The sequence below is a fragment of the Geotrypetes seraphini genome, chromosome 15 (genome assembly GCF_902459505.1).
Source record: "Geotrypetes seraphini chromosome 15, aGeoSer1.1, whole genome shotgun sequence".
Classification (NCBI taxonomy): Eukaryota; Metazoa; Chordata; class Amphibia; order Gymnophiona; family Dermophiidae; genus Geotrypetes; species Geotrypetes seraphini.
The window spans coordinates 20,121,792-20,141,836 of record NC_047098.1 but is presented as its reverse complement, the minus strand read 5'-3'; the positions used below and the strand labels follow the sequence as shown (position 1 = coordinate 20,141,836).

Sequence of the window (20,045 nt, the reverse complement as noted above, 5' to 3'; positions counted from 1 at the left end):
TGTTGCCACCATCGAGGCCTCGGCCTTCGATTTGGCTGAAGCCGTTTTTACCTTCATGCCCCCTCAACCCGGGTTTAAGAAGTGCCAGCGGTGCGCTCGACCAATTTCACTCACAGACCCGCACAACTGGTGTCTACAGTGTCTTGGTCCTGACCATCGAGCGTCCACCTGCACCCGCTGTGCCACTCTTAAAAAGAGAACTTTAAAAAATCGCCAAATCCAACAGCAATTATTATTTGGTACCGAGATGTCGGATTCAGCGGCACCGGTTCCGGCTTCGGCCCCGACGCAGTCTGCACCTACTTCATCGATACCGCGCCGGCGTCGCATCCCTCAGGTAAGCCGGCTAAGAAGCCTTCCCCGCTGGAGCGTCCTCCGGTCTCAGTGGCAGCGAGCCCAATCCTGCCGACCTCGAGGCGCCCACGGAAGCGCTCCGCTCCGATTGAGGTTAGCCCCTCGACATCGGGTTCCTCTTCAGAATGTAGAGCGGCACCCAAGGTACCGCAGAAGAAAAAAGCGGTACCGGTGCCTTCATTGGACGAGCGCATTGCCGCCGTCCTGCAGGTCCAGCTCAAAGAACAACTCCAACAGCTGCTCCCTGCTCTTTTGACACCGAGCCTTCCAGTCCCGGTCCGGTCTGAGCCGCCGGTACCGGCAGTGGAGCAGCCTCCTTTATCGGCATCCACCTTGTCGGTACCGAAGCATACCACTTCCTCAGTATCAATGCCGGTCTTAGCGCCGGAACCGAGATCCTTACACCAGGCTGTTCAAACCTCGGCGCCGACTCAGCCTTTAACATCTCCCGGTACCGTTTCACAGAGGTCTGGTAAGTCGATGCATAAAACTCGACACCTTGAACCCTCCACACCGGACTCCCGGGACCGCAGTTTTCAGGTGAGGGACCCTGATCTGTGGGGTGATTCGGAGGACCCTCTCCTCTCGGAGGGAGAGTGTTCATCAGGGGAAGAGGATCCTTCTGGGTTAGATCCCTCCTCTAAACCTGATTCAACTTCTTTTACCTCTTTTCTCAAAGAGATGTGTGACTCTCTCTCTATTCCCTTGGAGGCTGAATCCAAAAAGTCCAAGGCATTTCTAGATGCTCTGGACTTTGACCAGCCTCCAAGGGAATTTCTCAAACTGCCTCTCCATGACATATTAAGAGAGACATTTTACAAAAATCTTGAGACACCCTTGACCATCCCAGGAGCTCCCCGCAAACTGGACTCCTTATATAAGGTCATACCTATTCCAGGCTTTGACAAGCCGCAACTCCCCCATGAGTCTTTACTGGTGGAATCTACTTTAAAGAAATCCACGGGGGCTAGTGTATACGCTTCTGTCCCTCCTGGCAGAGAAGGTAAGGCCATGGATAAGTTTGGCAAGAGGTTGTATCAAAATGCGATGCTAGCAAATAGATCAGGGATCTATGCTTTCCATTTTTCTTTTTACCTTAAGCATCTCATTCAGACTTTGTCATCTTTTGAGAAATACCTCCCTGACCGTAAAAGATCCGCCTTTCGCCAAACTTCTTCATCGCTCTTGCAACTGCGCAAGTTCATGGTCAGATCAATCTATGACACCTTTGAGCTGACCTCTAGGGCCACGGCTATGTCGGTAGCTATGAGACGACTGGCCTGGCTCAGAGTTTCAGAACTCGATGTCAATCATCAAGATCGACTGGCCAATGCACCTTGTTTGGGGGATGAGCTGTTTGGAGAATCCATGGACTCCACTACTCAGAAACTCTCAGCTCATGAGACTCGATGGGATACTCTCCTTAAGACAAAGAAGAAGACCCCACCTACCAGGCCTTTTCGCCAGCAATCGGCCTGGTAAGTGGCACGTCCTTTACCTCAGGCCCATCAACAACCCAGGCGTCAGAGGCAACAACAGAGGCAAGCTGCTAGACCAGCACAGCAGCAACAGCAGGTGAAACCTCCCCCTTCACAGAAATCAACTCAACCCTTTTGACTTGGTTCTCCAGGATATAGCCAGTCTCCCTCCTTCTGCCCATCTTCCGCAGCCCATAGGAGGACGCCTTACTCATTTCATAAGCCGTTGGGAAATCATCACCTCGGATCAGTGGGTCCTCAACATCATCCGCCACGGCTACTCTCTCAATTTCCAGACTCTTCCTGCCCAAAGTCTGCCAAGAGAGTCTGCTTTGAACACTCCTCAGTCTTCCCTCCTTCTTCAAGAGGTTCAATCCCTCCTTCTTCTGAACGCCATAGAGGAAGTTCCTCTAGATCAAAAGGGGCAGGGATTCTACTCCCGTTACTTTCTAGTCCCCCAAAAAACAGGAGATCTCAGACCCATTTTAGATCTTCGCGATCTCAACAAATGCTTGGTAAAAGAGAAATTCAAGATGCTTTCTCTGGCTACTCTTTATCCTCTTCTCAATCAAGGCGACTGGCTATGTTCCCTAGATCTCAAAGAAGCATACACTCACATACCGGTCAATCTGGCCTCCAGACAGTACCTCCGCTTCATGATCAACCATTGTCATTACCAATACCCTTCGGTCTTGCCTCCTCTCCAAGAGTGTTCACCAAATGTCTGATTGTGGTGGCTGCCTTTCTACGTTCCCACCACCTTCAGGTGTTTCCTTACCTGGACGATTGGTTGATAAAGGCCACTTCTTCTCAGACAGTACTCCAGGCCACCAACCAGACCATCTTGTTTCTACAACTTCTGGGGTTCGAGATCAATCTACCCAAATCTCATCTCATCCCCACTCAGAGACTTCAATTCATTGGAGCGGTGCTGGACACAGTCCTCATGAGAGCATTTCTGCCGTCCAACTGTCTTCACACTCTCCAATCTCTGTGTCAGCAGGTGTTTCATCAACGCTCCATCTCTGCCAAGCAAATGATGATACTCTTGGGTCACATGGCCTCCACAGTTCATGTCACACCCTTCGCACGTCTCCACCTGCGCACTCCTCAATGGACTCTAGCGACCCAGTGGTCCCAAGCGACGGATCCTTGCTCACGACACATATCTGTGACATCATCTCTTCGTCAGTCTCTGCAATGGTGGTTGATATCCTCAAATCTCTCCAGAGGTCTTTTGTTCCATCTACCTCCTCATCAACTTGTCATCACCACCGACGCCTCCCCTTATGCCTGGGGAGCTCATTTGAACGAATTCCAAACTCAAGGCCTTTGGACAGCCCAGGAAATGAAACATCACATCAACTTCCTGGAACTCAGAGCGATGTTTTATGCCCTCAAGGCATTCCAACATCTTCTCTTTCCTCAGGTCCTCCTCCTGTGCACAGACAATCAAGTTGCGATGTACTACATCAACAAGCAGGGTGGGACAGGCTCTCGCCTCTTGTGCCAGGAAGCCCAGAGGATTTGGGCTTGGGCCACAGATCACCATCTATTCCTGAAAGCTATCTACATTCAGGGAGAACAGAATTCCTTAGCGGACAAACTCAGCAGAATTCTCCAGCCTCACGAGTGGACACTCGATCCTTTCACTCTACAGTCCATCTTCACTCAGTGGGGCACTCCTCAGATAGACCTCTTTGCAGCTCCTCACAATCATCAGCTGCCCCACTTCTGCTCCAGACTCTACTCTCCTCACCGTCTGGCAGCGGATGCATTTCTCCTGGATTGGTCCAATCTCTTCCTGTATGCTTTCCCTCCTCTGCCTCTCATGCTCCGGACCTTGTTCAAGCTCAAGAGGGAACAGGCCACCATGATTCTGATTGCGCCACGGTGGCCCAGGCAACATTGGTTCTCCCTTCTACTTCAACTCAGTTCCAGGGAACCTATTCTACTTCCACAATTTCCTTCTCTGCTTACACAGCATCAGGAGACCCTTCTGCATCCCAACCTCCAGTCTCTGCACCTGACAGCCTGGTATCTCTCGGGCTGACTTCGAATGATACTCTTTTGTCTCAGTCCGTTCGTTCTATTTTGGATGCCTCCAGGAAACCTGCCACTTTGCAATGTTACCATCAGAAGTGGACACGGTTTTCTTCCTGGTGTCTTCTTCATCATCATAATCCTACGTCCATTGCTGTGGAGACCTTGTTGGATTACCTTCTTTCTTTGTCTGACTCACAGATTCATGCGAGGTCTTTTCAATGTGAAACCACCTCTTAAAGCACCTCCTGTGATCTGGGATCTTAATGTGGTTCTCTCAGCCTTAATGAAGCCTCCGTTTGAACCTTTGGCCACGGCTTCTTTCAAATTTCTCACTTGGAAGGTTCTTTTCCTGATTGCTCTCACCTCTGCCAGGAGGGTCAGTGAGCTCCATGCACTAGTAGCAGGCCCACCTTTTACTGTCTTTCATCATGACAAGGTGGTTCTGCGTACACATCCAAAGTTTCTCCCTAAGGTTGTCTCTGAATTCCATCTCAACCAATCCATTGTTCTGCCTGTCTTCTTTCCGAAACCTCACTCTCATTCTGGAGAACAGGCTCTGCATACTTTGGACTGTAAGCGGACTTTAGCTTACTATTTAGACCGTACTAAGCCCCACAGATCATTCCCTCAACTCTTTCTGTCCTTTGATCCGAATAAATTGGGACATCCTGTTTCTAAACGTACGCTGTCCAATTGGCTCGCAGCGTGCATTTCTTTCTGTTATGCTCAGACCGGACTGACACTGGAAGGTTCTGTCACAGCCCATAGAGTTCGAGCCATGGCAGCATCTGTGGCTTTCCTCCGTTCCACACCTATTGAGGAAATCTGCAAGGCTGCTACTTGGTCCTCAGTTCATACTTTTACATCTCACTATTGTCTGGACGCATTCTCCAGACGGGATGGTCACTTCGGCCAATCTGTTTTGCAAAATTTGTTTTCCTAATGGCCAACCTTCCCACCATCCCTCTTTTTGTTAGCTTGGAGGTCAACCATCAGTCAAGAATATGCTGCCTGCTTGTCCTGGGATAAAGCACAGTTACTTACCATAACAGGTGTTATCCAGGGACAGCAGGCAGATATTCTTGCGTCCCACCCACCTCCCCGGGTTGGCTTCTTAGCTGGCTTATCCTAACTGGGGACCGCGCGCCTCTGTCAGGCGGGAAGGCACTCGCGCGTGCGCGGTGCGGCCTGCTAGAACTTTCCAAGTTCTTAGAGTGCAATCACTCTAAAATTGTCCGTACCGGGGCTCCGTCGGTGCCGTCACCCATCAGTCAAGAATATCTGCCTGCTGTCCCTGGATAACACCTGTTACGGTAAGTAACTGTGCTTTTTGGTCAGTCCTGGGCTTTGAACTTAATATCTTGGGATATGTAGTTATAATTCTATCCATTGAAATCAGTGCTGCAGATCCCATAATGCACCAGGATGAAGTTTTTGGAAATCCAGGACTGGCTGTCTCCTTCCTGGAACTGCTCTAGAGACTTGCTTCTGTAAGTTATGGAGAGAGTACTTTGAAACCCTTGATGAATTTTTGGGCTTACAATCCTGAATTTGTGTGTGAAAGTTCCACATCTTGGCTTTCCAGTTAATGGCCCTTATCTGCCGTCTGTTTCTATGTTTCTAATGACCAACTCAGAAATTTTGAGAAACCATCTCTAAGAAGAAAAAGGCTGCAATTAGCCCCTTTGTCTGGAATGGAACTGCAGCTTGAATTTCAATGGGTAGAATCATGGGGGGAGGGTAAATTCAAAACCAGTACTAGCCAAAAAGTCTCCCTCCAGAAACTGGCTAATGGCGGGTCTTCATTAGAGAGATTCCTTAAGTGTTTCCAAGGTTTCCTGACACATCCAGGTATATTAGTGATAGGAAAAAGAACACAGAAGGGATAGTACGCCTTAGAAAACCAGATGGGAACTGCACAGAATCAGATTCCGATAAAGCAGAACTACTGAATGAATACTTCTGCTCGTTCTTCACCTGCGAGGCACTGGGGCACGGTCCGCAGTTGCAGGCAAGGCCCAGAGTGGAAGACCTGTTTCAGAATTTCGAGTTCACACCTGGCGACGTCTACTACGAACTGGCAAGACTCAAGGTGAACAAAGCCATGGGACTGGACAATCTACACCCCAGGGTGCTCAGTGAGCTGCGTGATGTCCTGGCAGAACCGCTATCGGGACTCTTCAATATCTCCCTAAGTTCGGGGAGAGTCCCCATAGACTGGAAAACAGTTAACGTCGTTCCACTGCACAAAAAGGGTTGCAGGGCAGAGGCTGCAAACTACAGACCGGTGAGTCTCGCATCAATAGTATGCAAACTCATGGAAACACTAATCAAACGTAAATTAGACGCAATCTTGGATGTGGAGAATCTACGGGATCCCAGTCAACACGGATTCACCAAGGGTAGGTCCTGCCAATCCAATCTCATCAGCTTCTTTGACTGGGTAACAAAACAGCTAGACTTGGGAGAATCCGTGGACGTCGTATACCTAGACTTCAGCAAAGCTTTCAATAGTGTCCCGCATCACAGGCTGTTGAGCAAGATGAAATCAATGGGGCTGGGAGAAACACTAACTACATGGGTCAATGACTGGCTGAGTGGCAGACTTCAGAGGGCGGTAGTTAACGGTACCCTCTCTAAAACATCGGAGGTGACTAGTGGAGTACCGCAGGGCTCAGTCTTGGGCCCGCTCCTTTTCAACATATTCATAGGGGACCTAACTCAGGGGCTTCAAGGTAAGATAACGTTATTCGCTGACGACGCCAAACTATGCAATATAGTGAGAGACGGCAATTCACCCTATAGTATGACACAGGACCTACATTTGTTGGAGCTTTGGTCCTCGACCTGGCAGCTGGGCTTCAACGCTAAGAAATGCAAGATCATGCATCTCGGCAGCAGAAATCCGTGCAGAACTTACACCTTGAATGGTGAGACCTTAACTAGAACTTCAACAGAACGAGACTTGGTAGTGATCATCAGCGCAGCCATGAAAACTGCTGATCATGTGGAGAAGGCTTCATCTAAGGCAAGACAGTTGTTAGGTTGCATCCACAGGAGTTTCGTCAGCCGGAAGCCTGAAGTCATAATGTCATTATATAGAACCATGGTGAGACCTCATTTGGAATACTGTGTACAATTCTGGAGGCCACACTACCGAAAAGATGTGCTGAGAGTAGAGTCGGTGCAACGGATGGCCACCAGGATGGTCTCGGGGCTCAAGGATCTATCGTACGAAGAAAGGCTGAAAAATTTGCGGCTGTACTCACTCGAGATACGTAGGGAGAGAGGAGACATGATCGAGACGTTTAAATATATTACCGGCCGAATCGAGATGGAAGAAGAGATTCTCTTTCTCAAAGGACCCTCAGCCACAAGAGGGCATCCGCTCAAACTCAGGGGCGGGAAATTTCATGGCGACACCAGGAAATATTTCTTCACTGAGAGAGTGGTTGATCCTTGGAACGAGCTCCCGGTGCAGGTGATCGAGGCAAACAGCATGCAAGAATTTAAGAGCAAATGGGATGCCCATGTGGGATCCCTTAGAGGGTTAAGCCAAGGGAACCTGTCACCGGAAGTGGGATCCCTAGGATAGTAGACTTGGGGGTGGGTCAGTAGAATGGGCAGACCTGATGGGCTATGGCCCTTATCTGCCGTCATCTTCTATGTTTCTATCCACAGGTGATTTTTATAGAAGATGCTCAGGGGGTTTAATTTGCCTGCTCCTAAAAGAAAACTTATGCCAGGTTAACCTTAACCCCATGCTTATGCAATCCGAAAGACACTGCAACTGCCATGACTTGGGTTTAGGGTGCTTCAAAGCCACATGCTTCAAGACTCTAGTTTTTGGTATTCCAGTCCAGAAGCTATAGCTATCTTTATGTCAGTGCAATGGGGCTGAGAGTGAATGGGGACTGCATCTGCCCAGACACTATACTACTGAATTTCCAGTAAAATATCAGAGGGGTCATCTGCCACTTCAGTGGTTGCCTAGTGCTGATACTAGAGGGAGTTGAGGGTTTTGAGTTGAGTGTTGCTATTAAGGGAGATTCGGGTTGTGTGGGGATGGAGGAGTTGTCATGAGGTTTTTTTTGTTATTTGAGATAACTGGTACATCCACATGCCTTTAAATAAAATTGCCCTAAAAGATAACTGTATAAAACCAAAATGAAAAAAACCTGCAAAGGAGACAGGAACTAAAACAAAACCAACTTTTTTCCCCCTCGCATCCTTTGGGAGAGAAAAGATTGGTAAAATGTGCTGAAGATAGGTGCTTTTGATCAAGGCTGTATTTTTTTTAATTATGGGTGCTTATAAGCAATGAAGGATGGGGGGGAGTGATTCAGAAATAATCAAAGGGTGGGTAAAGGGAACGGGAAATTGACCCTCTAGGCCAGGTCTTCCATTCTTCTCCCCCTCCCCTTAACTCCAAGTTACTCCAGCGTCACTTGCCATGCCGACCCAGCCATAAATTCAGCGCAGGACCTGCAGACTTTTTCATGCTGACTGGCCCTTCAGCACACCCTTCATAGAGGTTCACATGGAACCAAATAAGCAACACAGTGTGTCAGCACGAGAGGCATTACAAGCCTTCTGCCGAATTGTATTGCTTTGAGTTGCTGCTATGATTCAGTACCTCTGCTGTATGGCATGACAAGTGGCGCCACAGTGACAGCACAGATGGAGGCCTGACAGTAGTGGCAGCACTCCAGGACTTATGAAAAGTTGGCACCATAGGCAGTTGCCTGTGTGGCGTTCTAGGCATGCTTCCATTGTAAGAAATTTGGCCACATTAAGACAAATCAAATTTAAAGCAGGTCTTGGGTTTACACCGCACTGTGAAGAGAAGCAGCTCTATGATTTTTGTTTCCCTCAGTTGCACCATTTTTCTCTCCCCCCCCCCCCACTCACCTTTCATGCTTCTCTCTTTTTTTGTTTGCCTTTCATCTTGAACACGTTTTTTCTGATTTTGGAAATTTTCCCCTCCCCTTGTAGCTCAACAGCTTTTGGGTTGGTGATATGGTACGCGTGATGGATAACTTGGAGACAGTGAAGAGGCTGCAGGCTGGCCACGGGGAGTGGACCGATGATATGGCACCTGTGAGTGCTCCCTATTTACTACCCAGTGCTTTTTATCTGCTTCTCTTATTACTGCTACTGTTATTATTAATTATTTCTATAGCACTACCAGTCGCACACAGCGCTGTACAGAGTCACAAGGAAGAAAACAGTCCCTGCTCAAAAGAGCTTACAATCTAAACAGGATGACATGGAACAGTTAAGGGGAACGGTTAATCAGCTGGCTGGGATGGTGGGCAGAGGAGTAGGGCCATATCAAAAAGGTGGGTTTTCAGTCTGCTTTTAAACAAGGGAAGGGAAGGGGCTTGATGGGGACAAACTCAGGTAATTTATTCCAGGCATAGGGGGCAGCTAGATGAAAGGAACAAAGTTATCCATTTAAAGCAGCAGCCCTAATGATAAAGTGATGAAAACTAATTTAATCTGCAGATAACATTGTATTTTCATACTTTCGAATCCGTATCTGAAGAAAAAGCTGCATATTTAAAGCTTGTGAAAATTCCTGAGACTTGATCATACATTACCTTTATGAATGTAAGCAAATTTTGGTGTGCTGGGCTGAAAGAACAAAATGATCCATCTGTTCTGTCCAGAGAAATGCATTATGTCATCAGCCAATGCCCAAAGAACCTTATAGAACCCAACAACTCCCCCATCCCCCCTTCCAGTCTGCAATATCCAAGCCATCACCTGGGCTCAGGTATTCTTTGAGAAGCGAAAGGAAGGGGGATAAAAATGAAAGATGGATCACAACTAAAACAGACTCCACCCCTCCCTCTTCAATGGGTTCAATATAATCAACGCAGCAGTATGCACCCTCTTCATCGTGTTAACCTTGCGTGCCCATTTCTTGTGATGGCCATCCTTTCAGGATGCTTGCATTTTCTATCCAGACATGTTTTCAAAGACAAATTCCCCATAGATCAGGGGTGTCAAAGTCTCTCCTCGAGGTCCGCAATCCAGTCGGGTTTTCAGGATTTCCCCAATGAATATGCATGAGATCTATTTGCATGCACTTCTTTCATTTTATCTAATAGATCTCATGCATATTCATTGGGGAAATCCTGAAAACCTGACTGGATTGTGGCCCTCAAAGAGGGACTTTGACACCCCTGCCATAGAGTCTCCAACTGAAAATCTGGGTCCAGCTGGCATCATGAATACATTAATTTCTTTGAATTTTATAACTGCTTAGCTCAGGAACAAAGTCAGCACAGTAAACCAAGCACAAGGATTTCAAATTAAATCCCTACAAATTGTTGACTGGTTCCATCCTTCTCCAGCTTTTCCCCTTTTCTGACTGGGTGAAAGCAGCATAGACACACTTAGTCAAAAAGGGGGCCAGGCAACAGGAGGAGCAGAACACTTTTTTAATTGGGGAGGCCAAATAATCTAGTCATTAGCCCTGCTCTTATGTTCTCTGGTGGTGGGTTAGACTATGGCCCCATCCCGTTCCACTGTCTATGCAGGGCACTTTTTAACCCTCAGGTTTATCTAGGTTATTTCTTAATGACCCAGGTAAAATAATTTGAAAATTGACTGCTGAGTGATGAGCTGAAATCAGATAATTTAAGATTGCTTATTATACCTGTTTGGCTGTGAGTGTAGTACATATAACTGCAAGCCAAGATTTCAGTCCAACTCGCATAAAAGTAGAATGGAACTGCCACGCTGAAAACAAACAAAATGAAAGTGTTTTCTGTGCAAATGTTAGCATAAAAGATAAAAGCAGCGAATGTCAAAACTGTAAATAAAAGAAGCAAATCTTGCCATAAAAGTAGTACGGTGGAACCTTGGTTTACGAGCATAATTAGTTCCAGAAGCATGCTCGTAAACCAATTTACTCGTATATCAAAGCGAGTTTCCACATAGGAAGTAAGGGAAACTTGCTTGATTCATTCCCCCCAACCCCCGAGGCCACCGGTGCTGCTCTATCTTACACCCCACCGCCGAGGCCACCGGCGCTGTTCCATCTTACACCCCCACCCCCGAGGCCGCCGGTGCTGCTCCACACCCCCTTGCAATCTGGCGGGCCGCCCCCTCCCCCCCCCCACCGCCGCAATCCGGCATCCCCCACTCACCCACCTACCCGGAGAATCTTGGAGAGAGCGAGAACTAGAAGGCCTTGAGCATGCGCAGATGCTCAAGGCCCAGCCCAAGCAAGAGCGAGGATCTTCCGGCACCAGCATATCCTGTGCGTTGGTGCTGGTGCCAGATCAGGGTAAGCGATTGTGTTTGGGTGGGTGGGTGAGTGGGGGATGCTGGATCGCAACGGGGGGGGGGAATGCGAGCAGGGGGGATGCCAGATCGCGGGGGGGCCTCACAAATCGAGTCAAGCTTGGTTTCTGAGGCGCAGATTTAGAAAATGTTTTGCTCGTCTTGCAAAACACTCGCAAACTGCGGCACTCGTAAACCGAGGTTTGACTGTAAATGGAACCGAATGCACTCTCAAAAGCAAAATTAAAGTGCTGCGCTGAAAAGCAAAATTAAGTGGGACATTGCTGAAAAGCCAGCGCTGAAACGGTCAGGAAGGAACGTCTCACAAACTGAATCCTCTCCCTCTGGTGTTGGGTTGATTTTTGATCAGATATACCTTGTGTAGTGGCTTAAGGAATGTCTTTGTTTCAAGTGCACTCCTTGTAATTTCTTCTCAAAGTGCAGTTTTGGAATGTTAGCACCATTCATACATTTCATAGCCATCCAAAGGCATTTCAAACCATTCCTGCCTCTTTTAATAGCCAATTTATAAATAATCTGTCAACACTATTTGTGAGTGACTTTGGGGATTCCTGATAGCTAGTTGTCAAGAGGCAGCATCCTTGTGTTCCGTTTTTCTTTTCCTTTTATACTCTGGTGGCCTTTTTGGAATTTAGTTTTTCCAAACGGTCAGAATCTGAACCAACACTGTCAAAAGCTGTTCAATTGTTTTCTGCTTTCTCTTTCTTGTATTCAAACCATGGCAGGTGCTGGGGCATATTGGGAAAGTAATCAAGGTTTTTGGTGATGGGGATTTGAGAGTGTTGGTCGGAGGTCAGTCCTGGACATTCAATCCTGCCTGTCTGACAGCTTATCAGAGAGAAGAGGACGCAAACCTCATGACTACTGAAAATGCCAAGGAATCTAAAAGTAAGGAAGCTATCATTTATGTCTATTGGATCTTCTGAGATACTGAGGAAGAAGCAGAGTAATGTCCTCAAAGATAGCCTGAAATAAACAGGAGGTCAAGTTGTTTTCAAATGCGCAATCATTCCCTAGAGCAGGAGTTCTCAACCCAGCCCTTGGGACATAGCCAACCAGTCAGATTATCCACAATGAATGCGAGTGAGATAAATTTGCATACCTTATCTCCATTGTATGCAGAGCTGTCTCATGCATATTCATTGTGGGTATCCTGAAACATGACTGGCTGGGTTGAGAACTCCCGCCCTAGATTTAAAGCTTTATATCTGTGGTCTCAAACTCAAACCCTTAGTGGGGCCACATTTTGAATTTGCAGGTACTTGGAGGGCCGCAGAAAAAATAGTTAATGTCTTATTAAAGAAATGACAACTTTGCATGAGGTAAAACTCTTTATAGTTTATAAATCTTTCCTTTAACAGTTAAAGGAAAGATTTATAACCTATAAAGAGTTTTACCTTATGCAAAATTGTCATTAACTATTTTTTCTGCGGCCCTCTCAAGTACCCTATTTTTTCTGCAGCCCTCACATTTAAAGTATAATATCTTTCCTTTCTCAAAACTGACACATTTCAATCACTATATTGAAAATAAAATCATTTTCCCTACCTTTGTTGGCTGGTGACTTTATTTTTCTGTGCTTTTAACTGTTTCCAGGGCCTTCTTGTCCTTTGACTGTTTTTCTCTCCGTCTTCACTTTCTGCCTTGCATCCATCTTTGGCATTAACTTAATATTCAATTTTTCTGCTTTCTTTTCAAAATCTACATTTCCATGTCTTACCTTCCCTTCTATCTCTCTCTTCTTCCGTCCCTATTTCCATGGTCTGACATCTCTTTCTTTCCTTTCTCTCCCTCCCTCCCTTCCTTTCCCCTGGTCTGGCATCTGTCTCCTTCCATCCCCCAACTTTTTATTTCTTTCACCCTGCCCCCTTCTTTCTTTCTCTCTCTCTCCATGCCCCCTTTCTTTCTATATGTCTGTCTTTCTCTCTCTCTCCGTGCCCCCTTTCTTTCTATTTTTCTTTCTCCATGCCCGCCCTTTCTTTCTGTCTTTCTCTCTCCATGCCCCTTTCTGTCTGTATCCCGTCTCCATTCTTTCTTTCTGTCTCCCTGTCCCCCCCTTTCTTTCTTTATTTCTCCCTGCCCTCCCCCAAGCCACCGCCATTGGGGAACAGGCCGCCACCGCTGCAATCGGGGAAAAGGCCAGCGCCGAGGTCTTAGCTCTCCCTGCTTATCTTCCCTAGCGTGGGGCCGACCAATTCTCGCCACCTGACGTCAATTCTAATGTCGGAGAGGAAGTTCCGGGCCAGCCAGACAGTGAATAAATCTTTACTAGTGAATAAATCTTTAAATGAAAAAAAAACCCTTTTAGGATAAAATATATTCTCAGGAGAACTTTTTTTTATTTTCTATTTTTTTAATGTTTATTGGAAGCAATTGTGTGTGTCAGAATGTTACATTTGTGTTGGCTGTTTTGATAGGTCCTGGCAGTGGTTGAGAGATAGATATCTAAAAGAATTTCAATAGTAATAGCTATTTTCACTAGAAATTTACCTTTACTTTATAAATGTACAACTCTTCAACTGAGAGGGATAGGTATGATATTTTGAATCTAAAGCTGTGGTTCAGTCTGGTTAAAAGTTAAGGTTTATTACTATAGTTGTGGAGTCTTTGGTCTTTTCTTTGCAGCTCTCGGGGTTTAGATTTGATTTATGTGGGAGGGGGGGGGATAGGAAAGAGATGTTCCTTGAGTGATTCTGGTAGTAAATCAGCCATTGCACTTCTAACCTGCGGCTGTCTCTTGCTCCCACAGTCAATCTCGTCTCTATACTGGAGAAGCTGCTAGCCCAAAGGCCAGACTCCGAGAATCCAGGCCATCTGGTTATTGAAGCAGCCCATGGCAATGCTGCAAAGGTGTGGGACCTGCTTCAGAAATACCCAGACAAGGCAGGTGGCACCAGTGTTAAAACCTTAGACATTTCAGTAGGCAGCCGCGGAGTATAGCAAATAATAATAATTTTTTTTTTTATACATTAAAAACTTGGTTTGCGAGCATAATTCATTCCGAAAACATTCTTGTAATCCAAAACACTTGTATATCAAAGCGAATTTCCCCATAAGAAATAATGGAAACTCCACAACCCAAAATCCTTAATTCAAAATACTGTATGTACTCGCATTGCAAGACTTTGCTTGTTTAGAACAGTCACTACACTCCTGCAGTGTCGGAGAGAGAGAAGAACCATCGGCTCAGTTGTGATGATGTGACGCGTGTATACTGTATGTACTCACATTGCAAGACCTCGCTCATTTAGAATAGTCACTACACTCCTGCAGCATCGGAAAACAACCATGGGCTCAGTTGTGATGATGTGACGCGTATATACTGTATGTACTCGTATTGCAAGACTTTGCTTGTTTAGAACAGTCACTACACTCCTGCAGTGTCGGAGAGAGAGAAGAACCATCGGCTCAGTTGTGATGATGTGACGCGTGTATACTGTATGTACTTGCATTGCAAGACCTCGCTCATTTAGAACAGTCGCTATATTCCTGCAGTGTCAGAAAACAACCATGGGCTCAGTTGTGATGATGTGATGCATGTATACTGTATGTACTCGTATTGCAAGACCTCGCTCATTTAGAACAGTCGCTACACTCCTGCAGCGTCGGAAAACAACCATCGGCTCAGTTGTGATGATGTGACGCGTGTATACTGTATGTACTTGCATTGCAAGACCTCGCTCATTTAGAACAGTCGCTATATTCCTGCAGTGTCAGAAAACAACCATGGGCTCAGTTGTGATGATGTGATGCATGTATACTGTATGTACTCGTATTGCAAGACCTCGCTCATTTAGAACAGTCGCTACACTCCTGCAGCGTCGGAAAACAACCATCGGCTCAGTTGTGATGATGTGACGCGTGTATACTGTATGTACTTGCATTGCAAGACTTTGCTTGTTTAGAACAGTCACTACACTCCTGCAGCGTCAGAGACAGAAGAACCATCGGTTCAGTTGTGATGTGTGTATACTGTATGTACTTGTATTGCAAGACATTGCTTATATATCAAGTCAAAATTTAATAAAATGTTGTGCTTGTCTTGCAAAACACTTTTAAATGAAGTTACTTGCAATCCAAGGTTTTACTGTATATCATTTTTATTAAGGAGTCAACAAGAGAACAGGAATAACACAATCATCCTTCTTATTACTTAAAAGGCCCTAGAAAGCATGAGCTTACATTACCAGCCTTTAACACATTTGAAAGTTTCAGCTATTAGTTTCACTTTTTCAGGTTGCTTGGTATATCTGTTTGTTGTCTCATATTTGGGCAAAACGAGAACTGCATCTGGTTCATACTAAGGGGGTGAGAGTGTATGTTGTATGAGACACAATAGATAAATAAATACACTGATTTTCCTCCGAGCATGCAGTGGACTGAATAATCAAATCTAAATTTAGCTCTTGGGGAAATGTAAGTTAAACTGTATTGCATAAGGGATTTACTGTTATCTCATATAGAGTTCCCCACAGGAACTCAATTTCCCCGTCCCTGCCTCATTTCTGTAAGCTCTGCTTTAACCACACAAGCCTCAAACACTTATGATTTTAAAGTGTTTGAGGCTTGTGCAGATGAGGACGGAGCTTAGGCATTGGTGGAATGAGACATTATGACATCACAACCTGAGCTCTAGAATGTTGCTACTTATAATTTTAAAGGGTTTGAGGCTTGTGCAGACGAGGACGGAGCTTAGGCATTGGTGGAATGAGACATTATGACATCACAACCTGAGCTCTAGAATGTTGCTACTTATAATTTTAAAGGGTTTGAGGCTTGTGCAGACGAGGACGGAGCTTAGGCATTGGTGGAATGAGACATTATGACATCACAACCTGAGCTCTAGAATGTTGCTACTTATAATTTTAAAGGGTTTGAGGCTTGTGCAGACGAGGACGGAGCTTAGGCATTGGTGGAATGAGACATTATGACATCACAACCTGAGCTCTAGAATGTTGCTACTTATAATTTTAAAGGGTTTGAGGCTTGTGCAGACGAGGACGGAGCTTAGGCATTGGTGGAATGAGACATTATGACATCACAACCTGAGCTCTAGAATGTTGCTACTTATAATTTTAAAGGGTTTGAGGCTTGTGCAGACGAGGACGGAGCTTAGGCATTGGTGGAATGAGGCATTATCACATCACACTCTGAGCTCTAGAATGTTTCTGCTTATGATTTTAAAGTGTTTGAGGCTTGTGCAGACGAGGACAGGGCTTGCAGGGACAGGAAAAGAACTCGCCGGGATAAGAAGGGATAACGAGTTCCTGCAGGGACAGGGAAAAATTTGTCCCTGTGTCATTCTCTAATTATATCTCAATTACATCCCCAGGCAGAGGTAGAAGTTATTTTAAACTCCTCACATATGACCTTAGATTTTGAGCTCATTTTATAGTGAACCCGAATTCTGAAACCTGTGTTTCTGGTATCAGAAACCCAGTGATGGCTTCCTACACTCTTTCTGCAATGTGCTCTTCCCTTGCATGTATCTCATTGTCATGGGTGACTATTGCAGAGAGCGGATCCTGATGGAGAATGTTTTGACTGCAGGTTGATACCAAGAACCAAGGCAGGACGGCTCTGCAAGTGGCTTCCCACCTGGGCCGTGTGGAAGTGGTGAAAGCCCTTTTTCAAGCACAGGCAAATGTGGATCTAAAGGATGAGGAAGGAGATACTGCCCTGCACTATGCTGCCTTTGGGTGAGAGGCAAGGGACACCGTTATTGTTGATTGGGTTCACTAGCTTTAATGGTGCAGGTAGTACTTGGGATCAGTTATCCACTGCACCCTTCGTCCTTCCAAGCTGAAACAAGTTTCATTTACATAACAACACATCTGTAGCGTTAATCTTAAGAGTACAATAATATTTATTAACTCTGTATTTAGCTTTAATGTCTGTTTATTCATCTAACTTGTCCCTTCCCAGAGGCTCAGGATGAGAACATTTTTTATTTTTTTAGTGTAATTAGGAGTTTTTAAACTGTTGAGTCCATATTTAAATACCACTGTCTGCATATTATTTTCTTTTATCATTTTATTTTAATAGCCAATAGTAACAGCCAAACAATCCAATTAACAAGAGAACATCATAAAATAAAAAGAACATTGGGACAAAAATGATGATAAAAACAATTAGTGGCTCATTGTTTTGCATACAAAATATCTTCCCTTTCTCCAGCCTCTATATTACACATCTAAACCCCCCCCCCCCATCACATACTCCCGCCTTCAAAAATAACTATAACAGAGTAACCACTAGTATTGTTTCTTCACTGCAGTCACAAAGTTGGCATGTGTTTTAAATGCTGGCCACAATGTTTACATTATTCATGTATATTCAGGGCCAGAGAGAGAGCAAAGAATGGTCTATGCCATGGCTATATTTGAATAGCAGCAATATTCAGTCTGCTGTTCAAATAGCTATCCTGATAAACGTAGGACAACTTTCCTGCTGACCTAAATTTATCTGGATAACTAAAGGGGAATATTATTGCTGCTCTCCATATTGCTGGATGCAGTGGCCATGTTGTACCCTGGCACTTTCTAAGTAGTAATGCTGAGGTGGTTTTGTAAAGATTTTCCTCTGAATGTTAGCAGATAGGGCACTTACCCACATAGCTGGCTGCCTCTGACTTTTGTCCATGCAAATTCACCACTTTGGTTGAATCTCTTCATAGAGGCAGTTAATAAAGCCCAATTAATATATTTAAATGTTTGTGTTTTAGCTAAATAAGGGTTCTTTGAGGGTATAGGAAATTAATGGCTTTGTGCTACAGGTTCTATTGCTAGGAGCCTTTTCTGGTGGATTTGAATTTGTACAGTACATTTGTTTCACTTAAGATCTATCAGTTTAAAAAGATACAGACAAGTCAAGGGAGAGGAGAAGAGTACCGGGGCCTTTAGCTCTTAACTTCCTTCCTCCTGATGGCTCCTTTTCTTCTGTGTGGGCAGATTTAAATTCTTTGTTCCCTCCCTTACCATGTCGTTCATCTCTTTCCCCAACCTTTTTATTTTTCTTTTAATCCCCGATTCCCTCTTTCCCCATGTTCTTGATCGTTTTCCTTTACGTTTTGTCTTCTTTCTGTTCTTACCCTATTTAATTTGGTTTTTGACTTTTTCAATTTTTAATTTTAAACCGCTTAGATTTGCCTTCTGTTTTTATATTAAATAAATTGAACTTGGAAGTGATGGTTACTGATGTTTATCCAGTCAACACCTACTTCAATATTTTGCACAGGGATGTTTGTTTGGTTCCATCCAAAAATCAGAAGCCCTAAATATGGCAACCCAAAAGGTCGCTGCATTAGGAAATATTTTTCCTCATTACTTCTTTTCTTCTCCGTGGGCACAGTTTTTGATTCTTGTAATCACTGATTAGAATCTTTCTGTTTTGTGGCCTAGAAACCAGGCTGAGGTGGCTAAAGTACTGCTCAGTAAAGGAGCAAATGCTGACTTGCAGAACAACGTCAAGTGTACGGCCTTGTATGTTGCCGTCAGCAAGGGCTTTACAGACGTGGTGAAAGTCCTGTGTGCTCACAACTCGGCTGTCAATGTTCAGGTAGGAGAATCTTAACGTAGATGGGTTTAAAAAAAGGTTTGGACAAGTTCCTGGAGGAGAAGTCCATCGTCTGTTGTTGAAACAGACATGGGGAAGCCATTGCTTGCCCTGGATCGGTACCATGGAATGTTGCTACTATTTGGATTTTTGCCAGGTACTTGTGACCTGGATTTTAGATAGACCATTGGTCTGACCCAGTTTGGCTGTTCTTATGTTGATCAGACTTGACTTACAGCTTGAATCTGAGTTTCTTGTGCATGTTATGGGAAGTGTAGGGTGCCAGGAGATAGGCAAACTCAAGACAGTCCTATCAATCCACTTCACTGCAGTCTCTCCTGCTATTTAAATATTAAGACCTCCATACACTGTTCTGCCAATCCACCTTGTTCCTTCCCTGTAACATCTCCTGCTGTTCTAGTCTGAGATGACAATCCCCCCCTCTTCTTCCGCCCCCATAACTTCTGTGCTGCAGCACCACTGAAACCTACATACAGCGGTATTGTATGGATGGTATAGAGCATGTTTCTTATTCCCCTAAACTCCTCCCATCCTATGGTTATTCCTTTAGGACTCCTCCAGGGACACCCCCCTCCATTATGCCATCACTGCTGACTTCAAAGGCATCATTGAAATCTTGCTAGAGGTCCCGAACATTGACTTCACAGTACAGAACCGACAGGGCTTCAACCTGCTGCACCACTCAGCTCTGAAAGGCAACAAACAGTGAGTAAGAGGCTAAATAGCATTGGGTCATGTTTATAGAGAATAAATATGTTGACTGAAGTTTTCAGAGGGATGACAGCTATCTGGTAGATAAACTGGAGCTGAAGGGTAGCAGGTCAGTAATTTTGCCAGGGCTTGGAACTTTGGCTTCCAGTCCCAGACGCCCGCAATGAAGGGGATATTCCAGGCATGAATAGTTGCTGTTTGTCCCATAGCTGTCTGCAGATTCACGCTGAAAGATAACATCTTGTTGAGAGAAGCGTGGTAATCCCTGGAAGACAGAAGACATACACATTATGAATCTTGGGTGGGGGAGAAATATGGTAATCCCTGGAAGACAGAAGACATATACATTATGAATCTTGGGGGGGGGGAAGAGGGTAGATGCAGTTTAATTTCCTAACTAGTATCTGCACAAATTACATTGCATTTGACTAAGGGGTTTAGCTCATATCTGAAGGTGACTGAAGCCCAGCTTAGGGTTTGACTCTTTATAGCACTTGAGCAAAAGAAAAAAAAAAAAAATTCTCTTTGCTGTCCTGTTGTATTTGACACACAGTACTGGGAAGC

At 45.2% G+C, this 20,045-nt stretch overlaps 1 protein-coding gene across 7 annotated transcripts in view; it reads left to right on the top strand.

Annotated features, from left to right (window-relative positions):
• The window catches only part of MIB2 (mindbomb E3 ubiquitin protein ligase 2), an 86,349-nt gene that overhangs the window by 40,103 nt on the left and 26,201 nt on the right, over window positions 1-20,045 (top strand). For 6 of the 7 annotated variants that reach the window (XM_033921378.1, XM_033921372.1, XM_033921377.1 and 3 more), the window contains 6 exons: window positions 8,874-8,978; window positions 11,921-12,083; window positions 13,945-14,078; window positions 16,746-16,894; window positions 18,596-18,752; window positions 19,321-19,475. In XM_033921378.1, coding sequence (XP_033777269.1) covers window positions 8,874-8,978; window positions 11,921-12,083; window positions 13,945-14,078; window positions 16,746-16,894; window positions 18,596-18,752; window positions 19,321-19,475 — 863 coding nt within the window. The remainder of the gene's footprint in view (window positions 1-8,873; window positions 8,979-11,920; window positions 12,084-13,944; window positions 14,079-16,745; window positions 16,895-18,595; window positions 18,753-19,320; window positions 19,476-20,045) is intronic. The other variant, XM_033921379.1, reaches the window with a different exon arrangement.